The sequence below is a fragment of the Terrapene carolina genome, unplaced genomic scaffold (genome assembly GCF_002925995.2).
Source record: "Terrapene carolina triunguis isolate 2854851 unplaced genomic scaffold, T_m_triunguis-2.0 Scaffold130, whole genome shotgun sequence".
NCBI lineage: Eukaryota > Metazoa > Chordata > Testudines > Emydidae > Terrapene > Terrapene triunguis.
Genome location: NW_020664481.1, coordinates 23819004 through 23842222, shown reverse-complemented (window position 1 = coordinate 23842222; position 23219 = coordinate 23819004). Strand labels below are relative to the sequence as shown.

General features: G+C 44.6%; 1 protein-coding gene across 1 annotated transcript; it reads left to right on the top strand.

Annotated features, from left to right (window-relative positions):
* Nucleotides 1-813: 813 nt before the first annotated feature.
* Nucleotides 814-14000, top strand: OSGIN1 (oxidative stress induced growth inhibitor 1). The gene is made up of 6 exons (XM_024202239.1): nucleotides 814-897; nucleotides 7336-7438; nucleotides 10442-10578; nucleotides 10901-11092; nucleotides 11427-11518; nucleotides 12287-14000. Exons 2-6 carry the CDS (start codon nucleotides 7372-7374, stop codon nucleotides 13296-13298), a joined length of 1500 nt encoding a protein of 499 aa, XP_024058007.1. The 5' UTR covers nucleotides 814-897; nucleotides 7336-7371; the 3' UTR covers nucleotides 13299-14000.
* Nucleotides 14001-23219: the final 9219 nt, after the last annotated feature.

The following is a 23219-nucleotide window of genomic DNA, read 5'->3' as shown; positions in this document are numbered from 1 at the left end:
GGGGGTGGGGCTTGGGGTATGGGTGGGGCCTCAGGGAAGGGCCAGGGCTAGGGTGTTTGGTTTTGTGCGATTAGAAAGTTGGCAACCCTAATTGTAAATGATGGTCTTGAGAGCACTGATCTTCAGTAGATTGCACAATATCTGCATCAATCTGGATGAAAAGTTGGACCCCTGGTCTGCCAGTATTTCACTAGGGGGCAGTGGTTTGTATGTAATATGCACTAGCCAGCTTCTTACAATAAAGTGTGGTTGAAATTCAAAATATCACCCAGAAGGGGAGGACATTTCAATCCCCCCCCCCATTTTTTTTGATCAGCTGTAATTACAATACTGCTGACTATACATAGTCCTAAAAGATCCTTCAGTTTTAATGAAAGCATGCTGTGCTATCCTGCCACCCTTATTAATTACAATAATGATTGCTGTGTCACCTAGGTGTTTTAAATAAGAATAAAACTCCAAACACCACCACAATAAGACTCAGATTAATTTACCCAAGACTCTTAAGCTAAAAATAAAAAAGAATTAAATCTATTCAGTGTTGGATTCTTGTCATATGGGAGCAACAGAGGCATGGTTCCTTTAAGGCTGTTTTTCACCATATTTATTTCCTTTATGCTATCAACTTAACAACACTAAGTGACTCTGCATAATTCATTCATAAACAGGGTAAGCTAGGTAATGTTGCTGACTCATGCTTATGAGCGATTTTCCTCGTCCCTCCCACCCCGGCTTCCACCCCACCCCCTTAAACTAGAACTGGTTGCCTACAATATTTAACAGCTGTCTTGGAGCTGGGAGCAATATACAGTCAAGACGCATGGTGTGCTCTGCTTCTCTAGAAATACAGGCACTGATACACAGACTTTTTCCTTCTCATCAGCTTCATTTCCTGAGGTAAGAGGACTGTTGATGAATAAAAGAAGCTTTATTAGCCAGGCATAAGTAGCATATTGCTTTCTAGAAGGGCACAAGGGAATGCTTTTAGAAAGAAGGTGTCAGCTTAATGAACCACATACCTGGATTGTTCCTCATTTGTGTCTATGGAATGCTTTGTATTAGAATCACAAGAATAAGACTGACGAGGAGGGTCAGGTAATATCTTTTGTTGGACCAACTTCTGTTGCTGAGAGAGGAGCTTTTGAACTTACATAGAGAAGAAATGCAAGCAGAAAGATTCTATTAAAACTTTAGAAGGATGCAGTAAACTTTAAACTGCACTCAACTGTTGGAAGTTTCAGTATTTTAAAAAAATGAATGAAATCAAATGACATTACAAATAGCTGCCTGTGAAATTAACAGAGAGAAAAAGAAATCAACAACTGATGGAAACTGCTGTGTTCGTGACAAGCTTGTGCCGCTCCTGTTACACCTGAATCTCATAGAAACACCTGCAAGCTGCTACATTATTTATAGCTGCACTGCCCTTCTTAAAATCTCTCCATGTGTTGTACTGGCCTAATTTTATGGTCCTTATTTAAGTAAGACTCCCATTGATGACTCTGGGAGCTTTGCTTGCTCAGGGCAGCAGAACTTGGCTCTTGCTACTAAAGTTGCTCCAGTGTATTGCTAACAAATCACTGCTTGCTTTCTCTCTCTCTCCCCCTTCTTTGGATTTATAATTCATTTCAGTTGTGCAGCGTGGAAACACTAGGGTTCACATTGGCTTGCTTTACATGAGTGATACCTTTTAAGTCCAATGGGAGTACATGTGTAAGGAGAGCAGGATTTGGCCCTAGATGGATAAGTTAGGCACTTCTCCTAGCCAGAACAGTTATGTAACGTTACCTAAGCAGTGAGACACATTGTTGGCAATGAGGGGATGGATTCTGGCACACAGTAATAATAGAACAGACAGCACTTCCAGATTGGGGCGGGAGGTGGGTTGCAGGGAGAGGAACATTTAAGGTGGAATCCTAAATTAGAAGCCAATACTATGAATGGAATCATTGCGCTGGCTGAGTTTGAATACTGGGTGTTCTGTTTTACATAAAGGAAAACAACCTAGTTTCTTTTATTTGATCAGTTTCTTCCCCCATTGCACTTCCATAGCAAGTTCAGTATAAACCCTGGGGAAACTCCCACACACCTTATGCACTTGTACAATGCAATGCCACTGAAGGTGAGTAGGATTTGACCTGCTATCTGGATTTCAATGGTGGGAATGAGTCCTCTCAGTTTTGAGAGTGATCCAAATATTTTGTCTTTGGCTCTAATGGCATGAGAGAATTTTTCCCTCCTGTGTCTTCAGCAGTTTCTATTCTATATTTAATGTATTGAGCTAAATCCTGCTTTCCATTGATGCAAATGAATGTAAGACATTTGCAAAGGTGTAAACTGGTGCAGAACTTGGCGCATTGGTGTTAGCTTTCTTCTTATAAAACAGGTAATTACTATAAACCATACAGGTGACCGATCTAGAGCAGGGAGGGAATACTTCTTTCATCAGTAGAGCTGTGCTAGGATAACTATTAACAACCGTGATGGAAAATAAGTTTGCATATTACTCTACACAATAAGGAAATGGTATCCGGAGGCATCAGTCACCTAACTTTATGCCAATTTCATTGCTGTGCATCTAGCTAAGGAGGTACATTTGGTTTTTATTTGATCTATTTTAGTGCTAGTGTTGTCTAATCTGGGTTTGGATCTAAGACATCCCCACAGTGTAGCCAGTGATACTACTCTTGCCAATAACTCTGGGTATAATTCCCACGAATGTCTCCTTCCTTTCACATATCAAAAGCCATAAAAGGGGGAATTGACTTATCACGGGTAGTCCACAGCTCCTGGGCTCCTGCTGTAGAGGTGGATGATAGCAGAGCAGAACAGCTAGAGGCCAAGGCAACCTGCTACTGAGGGAGGCAAAACTACACAGCTGGTTCTGGCCCATCTTGCCCCACCTATGTCCCCTAAAAGACCCACTTTAGCAGCAGTCTCAGTAGCAGCATGGTATTATCTTACGCTGTGCTGCCAGTGGCTGGTTCACGGTCCATTGCCCAGCCACAGAGAACGTGCAGCCATTCTATCAGCAGTGTTTCTGCAGACTGTTGGAGAAATACACACTGCTGTCTTTTAGGGACTCTGTATCCCTCCTCTTCCCCCGCTTAATCTAAAGAAAAGTCATTCTAGTCTGAAGGTTCATGGTTTGCTCTGCTAGGAAACATACCCCAGACCTGTATGTTGTGTGGAACAGCCATGGTGTGAGAGCTACTGCCACTCTTCAGGCAAGCACTGACCATGTCAGCTGCATTATAATTTATGCTGCCTCAGAGAATATCATGCTGTGTAGAATGGCAGTTCCAACTCCTTGGTTTCACACAGCCACCCCACCTGCTTAGAGCTGAACTTCTGCAATTGCATCTGGGGAGGCAGGAGAGAGGTGACTGCATAGTAGGGAGTTAGCCGTGTGCCTGTTTCTGATTAGTTCTGGCACGTGGTTGGAATGCCTTATCCTTCAGCAGCAGGGAACTGTCGTTGTGAGTAGGAGGGTAACATGTCTGCATATAGCGCGGTGCTTTTTGTCAAGGATACAATATGAGACACAGCCTAAAAGCGGCATAGACAGACGTGAAAAGGAAGGACTAAGGTGAGCTATCAAGAGAGGAAGCGATTTAAAGGCAGAGTGGGAGGGAAGATGTGTCCAATTAGACAGAAAGTCTCCAGAGTTGGATTCCAGGGAAAGTTATTGTTAATTTAGTTTAGAAATTCACCATGCCACGGTCTGTGTGTTGGTGCTGCCTCTGGGCATACTAGGATCTGAGCAACACCAGTTGTCCTGCAATAGTTAAAGTTATGACCGTGTTTTCCTGTGACAGTGCCCTATTTATAGAGGACTTATAAAAACAGGCCTTGGGCTGATAAAAGCCTGAGGACTTTACACTTGTTATAGTCCATGATTTCTATAGTTAGAGCCTCTTGTTTTTTGCAAATGTGAAATAACACAAAATGAAATCAAAAACCTAAGTATAAAAAGAAATAAAAGGAAAAACTCGCCTTGCAGCAGCGGCTACTGTGGTTCCTGTCCTGCAGGGGTGGGTCTGGCTTGCCATTCTGGGCATTGCAACCTGGTGGCAGGTTGCAGAGCAAGCTGCCCCACCCATAAATGCTGGAACTAGTGGGGTTAGGGGTACTGCTGCACCCCGTGATTTGAACTAGTAATAACAACTCACATACATGGTTTCCACCTTCCGCCCCTCCCTCCCCCACTATAAAAATTGTTCCAGCACCACCTGTCCCGTGGGGCTAGGCCCAGCTCCCTGCTTTGGGCATTGTGACTGGGCACATGGGATTGAAGCGTTGCTCGGGTTTGGCCTGGCTGCCCCTCCATCATGACGAGGGCTGGCTGGGTCAAACCTGCGCAACACTAGGAACCCGTGTGGCAGGTGGCAATGCCCAGAGCAGGAACCTGGGCCCAGCCATGTGGGATGGGAGCAGCAGGAGCCACCACTGTGGGGTGAATGTGTGGCAGGCTCACTCTGCAATCCCCTCCCCTGCCAGGGGCTCCCACCTCTCCAGGGGCAGGACTCAACACTGTCTCCACCCTCAGCAAATACAAAATAAAAAGAATCCCCCTCCCCCTCCCCCCCCACTAAATTATAAAAAATACAGAAAAATTTCACAAGCTCAAACTGAGCCTTTTCACAGGATCATCTGGTTCACCATTAAATGCTTCATGCTTGACACTTACACACATTTAGTAGGCAGTGATCAAATGTTACTTAATGTCACAATAAATCATCTAGTTTCTTTCACCGGTAGATTAATAACAGTTAAAGGCCAATAGATATCACTAGAGTTTTGAGGCAGAAATAGATACCTATGTGTGCTAATTCCTAATGACCAAGTAAGCATGGACTCTTTGGTATCATTCATTTCCAGATGATGGAATGCTGTCAAAAGAAATGGTACAAAGCAAAGGGTAGCCAGGACTTGATTCCTTCTAGAAGATCCATGATGCTTTTGTTTGCTCAGATGGGAGATGTTACTGGCTAAAACTGCATGTTTGTCTAGTTTTCGCTTGCATGAAAACATTTGCTATTTTGTCAGCGCCACCCACCAGTGTTACCTTCTTCAAAAAGTTAGTGAAATGCCTACTTTTTGCCTTTACCAGTGCCAAAGCTATCTTGCTTCTTGCCATTGGTCTGTCTACCTATTGCATTTAAAAACTGGTTTTTGATGCCCAGAAGTAAGATGCTAACTTCCCTTCATCTTTCGTGCAACATGGCTGAAATTCACTTTTGTGCAGATGTTCACCGTAAAGACTATGCACAACTTAAATGGTACATAGGCCTTGCACTTCCTCTCTGCTCAGGGGTGAGTTTTACCCTTTTGGAATGGTTAGCATCTTCTGTCCCAGAGCTGGCTACATTTCAGAGGCAAATTATTCCAAAACACAGTATATGTGAGAATTAGCAACATGAATTGGGATCCTGCCAGAGGAAAGGCAGTAGGTAAAAGACTATTACAATTCATTTATGGCAAAGGGATATATTGTATAGTACAGGAGTATCAGCTTCTCTATGGCCTGGTCTACACTACGACTTTAATTTGGATTTAGCTGCGTTAATCCGAATTAATCCTTAACCCGTCCACACAACGGAGCCAGTTACTTCGAATTAAAGGGCACTTAAAATCGATTTCTGTACTCCACCCCGACGAGCAGAGTAGCACCAAAATCGATTTTGTTAATTCGAATTAGGGGTAGTGTGGCCGCACACCACCGAATTAATGTGGTTAAAAACCGAATTAATGTGCTTAGTGTGGCTGCGCACAATCAAATTTATACAATCTGTTTCCCAAATTCGAATTATCTAAATTCGGATTAATCCTGTAGTGTAGACATACCCTAAGACTAAATTCAAAAAACTTGATTACTAGATTTTTTTTAAACTTCAAGGTAAAATTTGTGTTGCTGCTTGTTCAATCTGCCGGGAACTTAGTAGGTTCTTGCATTAAGTAGTGAAGTAGACTTCAGCTTAAATGAACTGTTGCATAAATTGGATGACATTTGTGGTGAAAGGATTATGTCAAACATTATGACATGCCAAGCTTGTTTGGGAATGTACAGCACGCTTACCAAAGATCTTTTTACACTCAATGAAGAGACGAGGATGCCCCGCTGAGCCACGTCATTCCATTCAATGAATTCTGATAGGTTTTCAAAATTATGAAGGTGTTAATTTAATATTTTCATTTTCTGGAGGCTAGCTGAAGATTTCTATGGAGAACACTTGTCTAGTCCTAGTAACCACAGCGAATTTGTAAGCCTTTCTGGTCTCAGTGGATTAGCAGCACCGAAAGTACAGATGACTAATACAAATTCATTCAAACAACTTTGGAATTATTTATTTACGGTGGGAAAGTCACTGCAGCCTCAAGATAGCAGTGAGTTAGGCGTGGCTAGCTTGCACTTAGTGTACATGCCTAGTCACTGTGCTGTTCAATTAAAGTTGACAAGAGTGACAGGACAGGTAAGGGCTTACCAACCAGTCTCACTCCTATTCTCCTACTCAGTCACTAGGAGATTGGCTGATAGGTTTGTTATTCGTCTCTGGATGGCTTAACAAGCTCTGATTCAGAACTCTGCATATACATGGGATCTCCTTGCTGTTAAGGAATTAACAGATGGACATAAATATTTTCCACTCCATGAATCTGATAGTAACACCTGTCATTGCAAGAGGACAAGGATATTGCTTTTAAAAGAGCTTGTTAACGACTGCACCCAGTGGTTTAGTGCTTTAGCAGTTCAAATTACTCAGAAACCTTTAGCAATGTGATGGGGCATTTTTGAAAATGATGCCAACGGCTTTCAAGTCTTCAAGCAGAAGTTTAGACTCAATGCTGCATGAATGTGCAAACTTCTCTAAAAATACAAATGTCACAAGAACCTCATTGAAGAAATATTTTGTGTTTGCACAGCAGCTTGGAAAATTACCAAATAGCCCTCGAAGTCACTGTAACAAGAACTTAGCCCATGATGTATAGTGCTGATAGGAGAAGGGAAGCTTTTGCTACGACTCACCTGCAACATTCCCTGTTGTTTGAATCCTTGGCCTGTCTTGAGTAGAGGCTGGCACTTGTATCATGTGGACCAAAAAAGTCCATGAAGGACTAAGACAAGGACATCTTTTGTTTATGGCATAATTAGGATTTGACCTTAGGTTTCCAATACAAAAGTTACACCTATACTTTATGGGAGTTGAAATTTAACTCCATTTATGTAAAACGAGGATAATATTTTAGATTAGCTGCTACAGAGGGCTATGAAGAGGAGAGAGTATTTGTTATTAAAAAAGGATAGTTAATGGTTGCCTTTTTTTGTCATTACAGGTAGATTTCTGGTCCTGAATCCTTTCAGATGTGAAGATGTATCCAGCGTTGAACAAACTCCCAAATAAAAGTGATTCCAAACCACTTCCCATTGTTGTTATAGGTAAATAATATTTTGGCGATGTAATCCGTGTTCTCCAGTGCTGGAGTCTTACTAAGACAGACTATATCTGACATCCTCATACATTGTTCCGAAAGCTGGAGTTCGATGGGCTTTGGTTCAGGTTTACACAGTGAAAACTATGTGAAGTAGTTTAATTTTTAAAACAGCTGTTTGTAGGAATGCAAAAGTGATGCTCCTCTGTACAGTTTTAGAAAGCCAGTTAGTTTGATGTTTGGTGAGTGAATCAGAAACAGGAGCTTCTCGTTTTCAAATGCCCTCTTGGAGGTTAGTTAGACATGCTCACTCTTCATATCAGTTGTGTCACTGATGTGATCAGCTATGACAGATCAGAGGCTTTTCTGGCATACAGGAGTCATTCCCTTTTCACTCAAGCTTGTGCTTAGGTGCCTTGCTAAATTAAGATATGAGCCCCATTGACTCCCCGGAAAGTCAATGTGCTTAAATGCTTTGTTAGTGCTGGGCTTGTTCCGTGCCCACCATCTAAACCAGGGTGAAATTCACCCCTGTGGAGTGAGCCCATACAAGGTTCATGCACTACAAAAGTTTCACTTAATCCTTTTTATCGTAGTTTTGTGAGGTGAACGCTTGTCCCTGGGGGCTGAATCCTGAGAGGCATTTTTAGACAGACAATTGAGAAGCTTGTTTTTCTTGGGATGGGATTGGTAAATTCTTGGTACTACCTTTTTAAAGGGTCCAATTCCAAACCAAGTTTAACTTAGAGACCACTCTGAGTGTTGCCAGTGCAGAGATTTCCCCCGCCCAGGAGAAGGGAGGCTCTGATTTTCTGAACAGCTCCCCAGGAACATTGCCAGCTGGAAATTGCTGGAGAGTACTCCAGGGGTTGGCTAGACTGGTTCTGTGACAGCTGAGAGCTCCCTCATGCCAGGGCAATCAGCTGATCAGATCCAGCACAAAAGCAGGAGTGCATCTGGCCTACTTTATGGGACTTAAAGATTCATATTTATAACCGCAGCTTTGTCCATAACTCCGCCTCATGTAGCCAGATGTTTAAATGCTGCTCAGGAACTCTGACATAACCCCAACAGTAGAAGAGCAAGTTAAGGATGACTTGTATCCTGGTTCTGTTTCAAGTTAATGATTGGGTTTTTATTTCCATCAGTTTTGACTTGGCTTTTTCTCTAATCTAGGTGAGAACAGTGTTAGGAATAGAATTGAGAAGTGGCCTTTGCTCCCAGCAGTTCATTGCTCCCAGAGCAGGGATTATGTCAACAGTGCTATGAAAGTGCACACACAACGTTACAAGCTGCTGTGTCACTCTGACTGTTTTTTCCAGCACTGCATTATGTAATGGTGGTTACTAAAGAGCAACAAAGCTTTGAGCTGTAGACGCTGATAGCTAGTTATATAGACACTGTAAAATATTAAACCTATTGGAAAACAGCCATGTGAAAACTTTCCACAGACTACTCCACTGTACACTGACGTAGAGTGTGTATATTCACTTCTGAAGCCAGTTGTTGGGTGGGCGGTAGGAAAGTTTTAGCCATCCAGCTATTTGTTCAAAGTGTCATACTTTGAGGGATGGTGGTGGTGGGGGAGGGAGGCCTCTTTGCCCAACCTCCAGCTCACTGCTTGCTTCCAGTGACTAGAAGGAGAGAAAACAAAGGCGGGAGAGAACTAAACCTATAGGGCTGATTGGAGACCTAGTGTAATCAATAGCCACTCCATTAGCTTCATTTAAATCAATCAGTCAACAGGTTAGAGAGCGTCCAAATTTAAGGTGAGAAATTTGGCCAGTTTCTTTGACTTATTCAGAACAGGGTCTTCTGCCAAATCAGTGACCAGTATCCAAGTGATTAGAGAATTGGCATATGAGGCATTGTGTGCCCACCCCCTGCTCCACATATCTTCCGTGTCACATAGTGGTAATTGAGATGAGTCTAGGTCTGAAGTCCTTGGCCCTACCAGGTAATCTCCAGAAAATACCCTGAGGTGAGCAATAAAGATCCTACATCTCTTCCTAATAACCTACTTGCTTCAGAATGACTCTAGACAGTGGCATTGAGCAGTAGGCACCAAGGACTTGAACCTGCTGTCTGATGTATGGCAGCACCACTTCAGCTCTCAGAAATTAGCTACCCCACGTGAATGTACATCATAGCAGTGTCTGATTTTTCTTCAAGATTATGAAGGGATGCAAGTTGCATTTAGGCAGGAAAGAATGAAGCCTTAACTCTTCTGGGGTTTGAGCCCGAGCCCAACCCCCACCCTTCCATCCATACACCAATCACTCCGACTCTGGTCAGCAAGCATTCAGGATGCGGGTATTAGGACCCTGCAAGGGGGTGGGTCAGAGCCTAAGTCCTGCTGTGGCTTGGGTCCTGTCATTTTGCAGTGTGGACTCAGGTCAAGCTGTAGACCTGAGTCAGAAGGTTTGTGTAGTGCAGTGTGGACCCCTTGGCACAGCTGTGAGATCTGGGTCCAAAACCCAGGTTTACAATTGAGTGTGGGTGCTCAAACACAGGCTTGGAAACACTGAGTCCACAAGTATGGGTCCCACAGCTCTGGATGTAGTGTGTAGACGTACCCTCAAAGTCCAAGAGCAGGTTTAATTCCTAAACAGGAGCATCATCCTTTGAAAAATGCAGCTCTCTTCCAAGCCTGCTGTTTTGCCCGTGTTTGACAAAGCACTAGCTTATTAGAGTGTCAGTAGTGCTAAGAGGTCCCAACTGGAATCAGGGCTCCAGGGTGCTAGGTTTTGTACGTAGATCTTGTAAGAAACAGCCCCTGCCCTGCACAGCTTACAATACACCTAGATATGACAGACAAAAAGGGAAACCGAGAAGTGAAGTGATTTGCCTAAGGCCATGCAGCAGGACCGTGGTTGACTTGAGTCTAGAACCCAGTTCTCCTGAGTCGAAGTCTATCCCCTGGATCATACTGCATATCTGATGAGATGTTTTACAAAGGACTATTGTTCCAACCACAGTGATACAATATTATTTTAATGTGTTTGTTCAGGGAATGGTCCTTCAGGAATTTGCCTTTCCTACCTGCTGTCTGGTTATATCCCTTACATCAAAAGGGGCTCTGTTCATCCTCATCCTATTCTACAGAGGAAACTAGAGGAAACACCAGAAGTCCCCATTATAGACCAGGTTTGTATCAAATGAATTTGCCTTTTAACAGAAAGAAGTAGATAGAACACATCACCACCATCATATGCCCAGAGCATGCTGGCAACAGAAGCCTTAAGCATGGGTTAATTTGTTTCCCAAATCATCATGGTATATAGGGCCAGCACAAGGGCTTCGCACTGCTCAAATCCTCCAGACAGGGCTTGTGTGACATGTAGGCCTTGTTCTGACTAAGTGAAGTTCAGCTCTGCTGAGCACCTAGTGATATTACATTACTGCTGCATTTTGAAGTGATCTCATGTGTTAGATGATGCAGGCTCTAAGTATCTGCCCTGTCTTTTAGGATCTGGAGTACCTGTCTGAAGGTTTGGAGGGACGATCCCAGAGCCCCGTGGCTCTTCTTTTTGATACTCTGCTGCGTCCAGATACAGACTTTGGTGGAACTGCAGAATCTGTCCTCACTTGGTGGCACGAGACCAACAGGGCTATTCCCCATCTGGTCCTTGGCAGAAACCCTCCTGGGGGTGCCTGGCATGTATGTAGCTTATGAAATGTGTATTACCGAATAGTCAGTATCCTGATGAAAGATGTAAAGGGCTGAACAAGCTAATCAGCCAGACAAGCAGGCTCCAGCAGGGCTCTGCTTTTACACCCACCAAAAAGTGAGCTGGTTTGAATGTGCAGGAGAGATTTTCCCTCCCAGCCCACTACTGCCCTTTGTTCCATCCAAACATCTGGATCCGCTGAGGTCCCTGGGCTACACTAAAATGTGATTTACTGGAACTTAACAGAACAGTGTTCCTGTTCCATTAGTGCTTAATTCCTTTCATTTTTCAGTTGCTTAACTCATTCGCTGTTTGTTCTTTCAGTTTATTGAGGGATCTATGATCACTCTGAGCCAAGGGGAATGGATGGGGCTTCCAGACCTTCAGTTCAAAGACTGGATGAGGAAAAAAAGAAGGTGAGGAGACTGACGTGACATTACTTTGCCCCAAAATCCTATTTGGAAATATCTGGTATGAAGTCCAGCTGGCTACCTATTATGGCCAGTTTCAGTGAGTGGAAGAAATCCCCCAAGAAAAATCTATTTGGTATTCAGTGCTGGTGGTATAAAATTCAGAGTAACTCCATGGACCGCAGAGCAGTTAGTTCTGAATGTACACTGGGGTAACAGAATGTGGCCAGCAGTTACATTTAAAAATCTGAATTAATAGGTGTGGAAACCATAATTTTTGGATAGTGTAGCCCATTTGTATTGTCCCGCATTTACAAGTATTCTAATCAGACAGATATACAGTGGGACAGAATGTACAGTGTAATCATTCAGATGTGAGATTGCAAATACTTAGGCTACTTTTGCTTTTGTTAGGTCTATAGCATTTACGTTCTAAGTCTGGAAAAGCTCACCAGAAAAAATAAAATGGAAGCGATAGGGAGGGTAGTCAAGGATAAATATGTTGCTAAAGTTTTTGTGGGGTTTTCATACCAGACAATATTGCCTCTTCCAATTATTCCTGATAGTCAGTGAGCCTGACTGTTCAGACTTGTGTATTAGGAGTAATTCCAGTGAAATGAATTGAATTACTCTGGTGTAAAACTAGGGAGAAGAGAATGCAGGCCCAGTTTCTCCATTAGTGCCAGGGTAGATAGCCCTTCAATACATGCAACAAAGGAGGGAGAAGCCTCTGAATTTCACTGTTCAACCATCATCTATAATATCCTGTTACAGGGGCCTCAGGAATAACAGAGCCACAGCAGAAGACATTGCTCAATATTACCAACATTATGTGGCAAAGAAAGGGCTGCAGAAGAATTTTATCTCTGGGACTGTTGTGACATCTGTGAGGAAAGTGAGCCCAGATGTAAACTCCAGCTATGCACAGCAGGATCCTGAGGGGAACAGTGACTCTTTCTGGGATTTCCCTGAGAAAGAAGATGACCAGATTGCTAGTGGAAATCTCTTCCAGGTGGATGGATTCATCAAAAACACTAATGGTCATCAGCAACCCTTCTCCATCTATGCAGAGAATGTGGTTTTAGCCACAGGAACATATGACAGTCCAACCAAGCTTGGAGTTAATGGAGAGGACCTTCCTTTTGTCCATCACAAACTCTCTGCCCTTGAAGAAGCAGTGAAGAACAAGAGGGTTGGCATGACATCAGATCCAGTCTTGATTGTAGGTGCCGGGCTGACAGCTGCTGATGCAATTCTCTTTGCTCACCATTGCAACATCCCAGTGATCCATGCCTTTCGCAGAAGGGTCAACGATCCAGGCCTCATCTTCAATCAGCTCCCCAAAATGATGTATCCGGAGTACCACAAAGTCCACCAGATGATGAAAGAACAGTCAGTTGCTTGTCCTGGGCCATATGAATGTTACATCAGCCTTCCTGAACATCATGTCCTGTCCTTTACAGAGGACATGAAGTGTGTCTTCCAGGATAAGAGTGGTCACCAGAAAGTCTTTAACATTTCTTTGGCTTTTGTTCTCATTGGCTCAAACCCCAACCTCTCCTTCCTACCAAATAATGGCATTGACTTGGCAATTGACAATGAGCAGCCAGTCAACTCCAAGAGGAACCCCATCAACGTTGACCCATTTACCTACGAATGTGTTCAGGAGAAAGGGCTTTATGCTGTGGGACCATTAGCTGGGGACAACTTTGTGCGTTTCGTGCAGGGAGGGGCTCTGGCTGTTGCCAGCTCTTTGTTAAAGAAAGCAAACAAAAATCCTCCTTAACAAACAAATTGCCCTAAGCCAAAAGCGTTCAAACAGGTGATTCCTCTTCTCTTTGAGAAGTAAGGCATTTGACATGTACACTTTCCCCTGCGGTGCTCTCCAGGACAGTGCAGAGTCACCAAACTCTCAGTGGGTTCATTTGGGAAGGATAAGTCAGCAAGTACATGGTTTGGGATTTAGATCTCAATGTTGCCAACATATCTACCTTGTTAAAAGGTTGAATTTAAGTGCAACCAAGGGACGCAGCCCCATCCCGGCAGAGCTTTGCACTATGGGAATGGGGAACTTGCATCTTAGCTTGGAATAGTTGGGGGCAAAGCAGCAATCACTTCACTATATAAATGTCTTGCAGCTGGTTGAAAAGAGTTCTCAACTTTTAACTATTTTCCTGGTGGCCATATTGGCAAGCCCTGTGTTTTGTCTTTTTCGAATGTTACTGGATAAATACTGGTAATACCACACAACACAAAGTTGTTGCTGTTTCATGTGCTTATGTGGCACAGCTCGATGTTGTTCTTGCTATGCAAAAGTCCATTGAAAGCTGTGCTGCAAGTGTTCTATGCACCTAAACCAGAATTCTGCAATTAGAAATTGTCACAAAAGCATTGCCTAAAGGGCTGCTGTAACCGTCAGGGCCGGCTCCAGGCACCAGCTTAACAAGCAGGTGCTTGGGGCGGCCAAGGGAGAGGGGCAGCACCCTCTAGGAGCGAAGTGAACTGAACTGCCGCCACCGATTGCGGCTTGCTTTTTTTGCTTTGCCAGAAATGCTGGAGCCGGCCCTGGTAACCACTATCTTCTCTTGCAAGGAGCACCACCACCATGTTCTGTATGTCCTATCTTTGGATGCAGCACACTTGTGTATCTGTCTTAGGAGGACTCCTCTTTCAAATAATGGTACAAACTTACTCCTGTTGAGTGCACAATCTTTAAAGAGCTAGAAGGCAGAATGATCGAGAGTGTAACAGTGTTGCATTCTTAGGGCTGGTCTATACTTACCCGTTAGTTCGACGGCTGGAAATCGAACTTCCGGGTTCGATTTATCGCGTCTGGTCTGGACGCGATAAATCGATCCCGGAAGTGCTCGCTGTCGACTGCGGTACTCCAGCTCGGCGAGAGGAGTACCGCGGAGTCGACGGGGAGCCTGCCTGCCGCGTGTGGACCGCATCTGAACCGCGGTAAGTTCGAACTAAGGTATGTCGACTTCAGCTATGTTATTCACGTAGCTGAAGTTGCGTACCTTAGATCGAATTGGGGTGTTAGTGTAGACCAGGCCTTAGAGACCTCTTTAGAGACACCAAAACCAACGTATAAAGAGGAATTATCATTGGTTTGTGAGAACTAGATTAATACTCTGCCCATGTATGATCCTTCGAATTCTTCCTGCTCAATGGAATTGAATGGTTTTACCTTGGGAAGCTTTACATTATATATTGTAGTATGGATTCCCAATATAGGATAATATTTCAGAAAACGTGTTCTGTAAATCAGAAATGGCATTCCACAAATTGTTCTTGAAAGCGAAGAATTGCACAATTGCTTTTAGTTATTAAATTGCTTTGTTCTGTTTACTTTTTTATTTGAATTTTTCATAATGTAGAAGAGTTCCTAGATTAATACCGGAAGAAAATGTTCACTGTAGATTTCTGGATAGCTGTGTAACAAGATCTACCTGCATTTGAACAATGGCCCTGATCCTGCAAGGCCCCTGTATATGGACGTCAATGGGAGTTCCACATTCAGAGAGATTATAGGGTCAGGGCCGATTGTGTTCTCCATATAAGGCCTGACTCTGCTCTGCTTAGTGGGGCAAAACTTCCGTTGACACAGCAAGATGTGCAGAATGAGGCCCAAAGAGGCCACTTTACTGTATGTGGAAGTTGATGTGAAATCCTTTCACATAGCTGCTTACCTGGCATAGTCTGCTGCTTCACTAAGTGCACACAATGCCAGCAAGTCTCGCTGAAAAGTTACACACACAGAGAAAATGTTAGTTTGTAACTGCCTGGCCCCAGAAGTTTTTAAGCAACGCAGGTTTAAGGAACACACACATTGCTGCTGTCTCTTAGCAATGTTGTACAGCACTCTGGAAACTAACTACTTTTGTATTTTCTAAATGAGCTGTGTTAATTTTGTATGTGTAACATGTTTAAATAAAATAATTTCAAACTTACTCCAAGTGAGTTCACTTATTTGAGCTGTAGCTGAATCACTGATCCAGGTGGCATGACATATACGTCAGGCGTTATGCGAACCATTCATCACAAGAATTACTGTTAGGGTCCTGGAAATTACTAAAGTGGATTTACAAACTACAAATCATTATCAAAAGGGAAGCATTGCTCGTGGTGGTTTGACTTCATGAGTCTCCCTTGGTCAAATGAGATGAAAAGCAACAAACAGAGAAGGTATTGATAATTTTCATGAGGTTATAAAGCACCCTGAAAAGAAAGCAAGCCAGATCTTGCCCCATGTCTTTTTTTTCTGCATAGATCCTGTGCTCAGCCCAGTAAGTCAGCTGTGTACAAGGGAGTTTTGCAGGAGTCTAGCAGACATGGAATCCCTCGCCAGCTTGAAGAGTTGCTCAGTGACCACTACTAGTCCCATCTTCCCATCTTGGGTTTGCCAGTGCATGTATTGATTCACTGGTCTCGTCACACTCGACCCAGTTTGCCCTTCAGCAGACCTCTGTGGCTGGGGTGGAGGGAGTCCCCACAGAGCACAGCATGTGGGCTTCACACGCCTTGCTCCCAACCACACACAGATGACTTGCACTTTTTGCTGCTACTTTCAGGGCCTTCTACAAATCAATTTTGACAATGGATGGCGGGGTGGGGGGAGAGAATGGGGGTGTTTCATTCTCCACTTCATTGAAGTCTATGGAAATGGACAGGGGTGCTGGAACAGTTTGTATAGTGGGGGTGCTGAGAGAGCATAAGAACGGCCAGACTGGGTCAGACCAAAGGTCCATCCAGCCCAGTATCCTGTTTACCAACAGTGGCCAATGCCAGGTGCCCCAGAGGGAGTGAACCTAACAGGTAATGATCAACTGATCTCTCTCCTGCCATCCATCTCCATCCTCTGACAAACAGAGGCTAGGGACATTCCTTGCCCATCCTGCTTAATAGCCGTTAATGGACTTAACCTCCATGAATTTACCCAGTTCTCTTTTTAAACCTTGTTAAAGTCCTAGGCTTCACAACCTCCTCAGGCAAGGAGTTCCACAGGTTGACTGTACTCTGTGCCGTTTGAACCAAACTGTAAACCCTGTATATGATGAAAACCACTTCAAGCCAGGGGGTGCGGTAGCACCCCTAGATCCAGCACCTATGGAAACAGGATGCACAGAAACTCAGACACTCAGGGTTAACAGTGTACACCTATCTTCCACAAAGCTATAGTACAAGTAAACAACACTGTATCCCAATTAATATGTATAGGGCAGAAGGCTCAGGGGTTCTGCTGTATCACAGGGCCCAACCCCCATTGGTCCCCAGGGATCTCTGAGAGGCCAAGGCCATCTATGTATTGGTGTCTCTGCATTGGCCCCCGGAGACTCTGACAGCATAGCTCTGATGAGATTGCACTTGCACAGCATATTCCCCACCCCCTACTATGGTTTCTTCTGGGATCCTCCTTAAAAGCTATTCTTACTATGCAGGGTACTCGGTGGGGCAGGTAATACAGCCCTAGTCTATGCTTCCTTTTCTGGGCAGTTTCTGTGGGTCATGGCCAAGGAAGTGATAAGTATCTCTTCTGCCCAAGCCACTGCTCCCCTAGTCCCTTGCTCTTCACCCTGCACAGATCAGCAGAGAGGCCTCGGCAGTGTCTAGATGAAAGAGGCCAGAGCCCCGCTGTGCTGGGGGGAAGGTCTGTGCATACACCCACGCTGGCTTCGGGACCCTTTGAATAATTTGACTGTCCTGTCATTGGTTCCTGGTTTCACTTGAATTTCATTGTCTGCACAGAGGTCACAGTGCTGTAAGTTTCCAGTGTCACGCTATATCTGTGGCCCAGTTGACCTTATATATATATAAAAAAAGATCAATACACTTGGCAGAATGCACCTTTCTTAAAATAGATGTTTTGGCCAAGCCTAGCATTCCTGCATCAGCAGCAAACAGAGCAGAGTCCAAGAACCAGTGGGTCATCTAAAAAAAATTGGTCTCCATGGGCAAGGAGGCTGGGAATAACGGGTATTTATAGGAGTGACACTAGCTGAAACACTGCAGTTATTCATGTCATTAAATCCAAGCTCATGGAGTAGTGCTCAGACAGTACATTCCAGCCGCAGAGGCCATGTCACTAGGATCTAGTTTAGCATCTATATGGCAGCATCTCAGGATCAGGGTAAAAACCACCCCTTTCCAGTTGAGGGGGCTTGTTTAAAAATTATTAGCTGGCGTGCTTTGCCCAGTGGGAATCCGTGTATTGCGTGCTGTGTGCTGTGGGGGTGGAGGATGAGAAAGGGAAGGAGGTTAAGCAACAGGTACTTAGGAAATTTCCTGTGTCCCACCCTGCTACGATACTGAGGAAATAGTCCCCTATACAAGATAATTTACTGGTCAGTGAGCAACAAATCCCCAAGGGCAGGAGTACACTGTGTAAATCAAAGACAGTTATCTCCCACGTCTTTCTACGCAACAAAGAAGACCATTGTAAAATACGCTTTTACATTAGTCAGTGGACACGCACCATTGCTGTGTGAAAGTGGTATTAACCTTTTGTAACTCTGACCTACGTCATGTGACCGGGGCCAGGAAACAAAGCTTAGTCTTTTAACAGTAGAGAAACATTGTTTCATCAGAGTTTGCCGATTTGGCAAAATCAGAATGTTTTGCAGACAGTCCAAGGGACCCAGGCATGGTTTCTTGCCAGTTTGCCTGCCCAGCTCCACAACAGTCAACCTGCTAACCCAGGGAGCCCAGGGCTTCCAGAGTCCATGACTCTCTGGTTCCATTCCCTGCTGGAGAATTTGGAAGTTTGTGGGGTTTGCTCCTAATCAGAACAAAACAAAATGTCAAAGTATCCCCCACCACAAAACCTCTCTAGTAAGTACTGTACAGAAGCCTCAAGTCCAAAATTAAACGACACGACGGGTTCTCCAGCTCTCTTACTCTGCAGACCATTTTGCAAGAGATGTTTTTAAGTGTCCGTCTCCCTTCCAACCCTCAAAACTTGGGTCTCACCCTTCGTTATGCTCTGCAACACCAGGGGCTCCTACAGGCCAGTCCGACAACTACCAAACTGCACTGCAGTGGCGTTCAATACGTTTCTAACATTCATTATCTTGATTTAAATAAAGAGATGCCTATCAAAGGTTCCAGGTGCCCTAACACCTTGATACAATAAAATCCCAGCAACCTTAAAATGATCCTTTTAACAGGAACTCCGAGTCAGCCCTCTCCAAAAACTCTGACTCATGCATTGTGCCTGGAACTGCTTCTCATGCTGGTTATTTTGGACCAAGATCTCCTTATCCTTATTCCTTATCCTCTAGATCTCTTTAGAGCCAGGGTGGCCGTTTCTATTAGCCTAACGAAGTAAGATACAAAAAAAGGGCAAAACCTCTCTTACTTTTCTCTTACTCTTAGGCCTAAAAGGTTATTCTACACATTTTTAGCTTAAAAGTGTCAGGAATGCCACATCTGGTCCTTACTTTGGTGGAGGACCTACTGGGTGTTGCAGCATATTTATTGTGGGTGTTCACTCCTTGAGGAGTGTCATCTTTAACAAAAGACATACTCTTTTTAAAGTTTTCCTTGGCTTTCTGAGTTAAAAATAGGTGTTTGAAAAACAGTTTTGAAACTGGCTGACTATGAATACCTCCCCCTGCTCAATGGCTTAACTTTAACTCTCTTGACTCGTGTCCTGTCTACCCTGAGATACATTATGGTATCTGCAGAACTAATAAAATCATGGTGACCGGTATTTCCATAGTCTTTAAAAGCAGGCACCCTCTCCTATTTAAAGTGGCTCTAGAATATCAACCTGCTTGTTACTGGAGGAAATATTACTTACCTGGGCTCAACCACAGAATCAGTTTTATATGTCATTTTTTAACTGGGGCCAGATACGATAGGAGACTTCCATTTAAGCTATATGGCCATTGATGCAGAAGGTGGCCCATAGCATAGCATACATGCAGGGCATGCTAATATCCTGATGTAAGCGACCCCCAACTGGATTATATAAAAGGCTCTCAAAAGGGAAGGTTAGCAGGAGGACATGATGAGAGTGGGTCACTCACCACACTACAAGAAATAAGAGCTTTCTAGGAGTTAAGCTGCCTCCCTGGTTTGTTCTGAACCCACGTCTGCCTGGTCCCATTCCTTTCAGGGAATTGCTGTTGTTCTGATTTACAGACACTCCACAATGGGTTGTAAATGATTCATAACATTAAATGGCCTCAGCAGCAGAGTGCACATGCAAAGGGAGCGTGGCCAATGCTCTGCAATCAATAGCGGCCTGTCCGCCAGGAAGTTACACCTCACCACAAGATGAAGGTATGAGTTATTTAAAATGTTTACCCAGGTAGATGAATTGCTATATCTTGTCCCGCTGGAAATGTATTGTCAATAAAAAATAAAAAGAGGATAAAGTTACTAAGCAGTAACTGCCTCTACATAAGCAGATCAACTTTATCCTGATACTGCATGAAAGCTAGCATGCTTCTATCAAATCAGTTGCGTGGCTATGAATCCTTAGATCAATTTAAAAATAATCCCACTTAACGTACAGCATAGACTTGATTCCCACTTTGTTGGAGCACTCAGTGTAATCCAGTTTACTTCAGTGGAGCTACACGGATGTAAAAACCAGGGTAACACCACTAAAGTTTGCAGTGGTCCACTGATTTGGCACCAATGTGACAGAGCAGAGAATAAGCCCCATACCTGGTTCATTAGAGGAACGCTGGCTAGGTGAGACTGAGTGGGACTCAACGGGACATGGCACTGCTTTGTGCCATTCTGGTGACAAGTCTGCTGTAAACCTGGCTGCAGGCAATTAAGCCAGGTTTATGGCTGTTTTACATCACCTGGGCAGTGCAAAGCACCCAGAGACAACCAGTAAGTGTAGCCCCATATTTAAGACACAGAGCTTTCTCCGTGTGGCCTGTTACCTTAGCAAACACTTCCTGCAACGGCAATATCACGAGTCTTTTCCTCATAGTTATTCTGGGCCCTGGAAGGAGACAATTTACTTGAGAGTCCAACTCCATCATCCCTTGGGCAGGAGGAAAGCTCCGTTTTGCTCCCGAAGGGATGCATGCTGGTTTTTTTAGGGTGTCTGGGTTCCAAGCAGGAAAAGCATTTTTTTTTTTTACTAGTGCTAGAGCCCTCAGGGAAAGGAATTCATTAGCAGCTCAGGTGGTAATTTACCAGATGCTTGTTTTACTTACACCATCATAAATCTGGATTCATTTCACTAGAGTCAATGAAAATAATTCAGATTTATACAGGGGTTAGTTCAGAACCTGATCCTCGGAACCTTGCTCAATAAAGTGCAGGGTGAACGGGAGCTGGGCCTAGAAAAGACAGTTCCAAAAATCTCACTGAAAGGGGCTACAGAAGTGCAAGATGTTACATTGTAAATGTGAGGCTTGTGCCCTTAAAATGGATGCATTTGCAAATTTCTGTCATAATTAAGGAGGCCCACTGAACATTTGGCCTTGAAGGATATAAGTTTTAGCCAGAGAGCAAACACAGGGACAGCAATATTAAATAATCCCTTTAACGGGAATAAACGAAAAATGAATTTGAAAATTGGCAAGCTTGGAAGAAATGATCTCTCACAAGAGGCTACAGAACAGCTAAAGTCTCAGCAAGATCATTTGCAATGTCTTGGCAGTATCACACTAGTTGTTCTTTATTACCGTAATTCTAAATCAAATGGAAGTCTCAAAGGAACAGATAATTTTCTGAGTTAATAATGTGCCCACAGGTCTTTCAGCTAGGAAAGCCATTGACAGTTTATAAACAACTCCTTAGCGTTGCCATTGGGTAATAGAAATCCCTAATCAGCCATTGTGCAAATTAATTTACGTTCAACCAAAAAAATGTAAATGAAAGTCCAAGTCCTAATACCCACGCTATGCATCTAAGACAAAGGCAACCATCAATACATCCTTTCCAACAGCAGAGCACAGAATAATTTCCAAAGTTTATGGAACATACAAGCAGGAGGTTCAGTTCAGAGAGAAAATTCTGGAGTCTTATTTTTAACTCTGGATTAAATTCGCCTTGCTCTTACATGAGTACAACTCCCATTGATTTCACTGGGCAAGCACAGGGCTAAGGCCTCTGTCCTGCACCCATTGATGTCAGGGGGAGTGTTACTATTAACGTCAGTGGATGCAGAATCAAGCCTTACAAGAGACAGAAATTTGGCCCCTGGCCCTGTCAGTGCCTCCCTGCTGAAATGAAGGACTCTGACATACTACACCAGAGGTGGGCAAACAACAGCCCGGGGGCTGCATCTGGCTCTCCGGATGTTTTAATCCGGCCCTCGAGCTTCCACCGGGGAGCGGGGTCCTGGGCTTTCCCCGCTCCGGTGCTCCAGCTGGTGAATGGGGTCAGGGGCTTGCCCCACTCTGGGCGGCTCCCGGAAGCAATGGCATGTCCCCCCTCTGGCTCCTATGTGTAGGGGCAGCCAGGTGGCTCCACACGCTGCCCACGCCCCAAGTGCTGCCCCCGCAGCTCTCCTTGGCTGGGAACCGCGACCAAGGGGAGCTGCAGGGGCGGCGCCTGCAGACAGGGCAGCGTGCAGAGCCACCTGGCCACGCAGGAGCTGGAGGGAGGACATGTTGCTGCTTCTGGGGGTTGCTTGAGGTAAGCCCTGCCCGGAGCCTGCACCCCTGACCCCCTCCTGCCCTCCGAACCTCTCGGTCCCAGCCTGGAGCACCCTCCCGCGCTCTGAACTCATTTCTGGCCCTACCGCAGAGCCCGCACCCCAACCCCTAATTTTGTGAGCATTCATGGCCCACCATACAATTTCCATATCCAGATGTGGCCCTCAGGCCAAGTTTGTCCACCCCTGTACTACACTGTTCAGTGAGGAGGGTAGCGTTTGAAAGTGCCTTACAGGACTGAGCTGTTGAACTATACAGTATGGTTCAGGTTTCAATTAAGAAAATCCTGTAAGCTGTCATTAAGATGATTAAATCTCAGATGTATACAGTATTTTAACTGTATAGTGAACAAGAAACCCATAATCACCAGAAAGCAAAAGCGTGTCCTAAGGACATAGGCCCAGGTCCTGTGCTGCAGCCCACCTCCCGAGCCAGCTTTGTGTCTCCCAAATTTGGGGCTCAGTCAAGGTCTGCCTGGTCCCCAGTGTAAGAGAAGCTCCTGAGACTGCTCTACTCTATGGCCCACAGCCCCGTATGGGGCACACTGCATCTCAGAGCTTTGACTCCATGTTGGGGGCTGTGTGAATGACTGGTATAGCGCTCCTATGCCAGCTTGATACCAGCTGGGGTGGCTTCCTGCATGCTGAGGAACTATGCAGCTTTTACATCAGCTGGAGTATAATGGGGGAAAACCATGAAGGAGAATCAGGGCCATAACATTTCCTGATAGTAACAGAACTGGAGAGACTGAATCCACAGTATTCGATGTAAAGGATATTTGTGGCAAGATAGAGCATTGCAATGCCCAACTTTTAAAATCAACAGTCCCAGGTGAGGCACCCAGGCGCCCTGTACAATGCATGGGGAGAGACAGGGGCCTAAGCATGGGACTCTCAAAAGCCAGCATGCTGAGTGGGAAGCTGCCTAAGCTAGCCACTAGGAAACACCAAGGAGAGGAGTCTGACCTAAGCCCTGTCCCACAGAGGGAATTAAGGTGCTTCTCACAACTCAGGATTCAGAGCTGTGAACCTGTTCCTGGAGTCAGGCACCTGAGCCAGGTGAGCCCTTACTCT

What these genes read in the sequence shown, in the direction of transcription:
- OSGIN1 (XM_024202239.1), top strand. Translation starts at nt 7,372, where the DNA reads ATGTATCCAGCGTTGAACAAACTCCCAAATAAAAGTGATTCCAAACCA. An exon ending in ACTTCCCATTGTTGTTATAG is followed by an intron (nt 7,439 to 10,441) that starts GTAAATAATATT and finishes GTGTTTGTTCAG; the next exon opens with GGAATGGTCCTTCAGGAATT. An exon ending in TGGATGAGGAAAAAAAGAAG is followed by an intron (nt 11,519 to 12,286) that starts GTGAGGAGACTG and finishes ATCCTGTTACAG; the next exon opens with GGGCCTCAGGAATAACAGAG.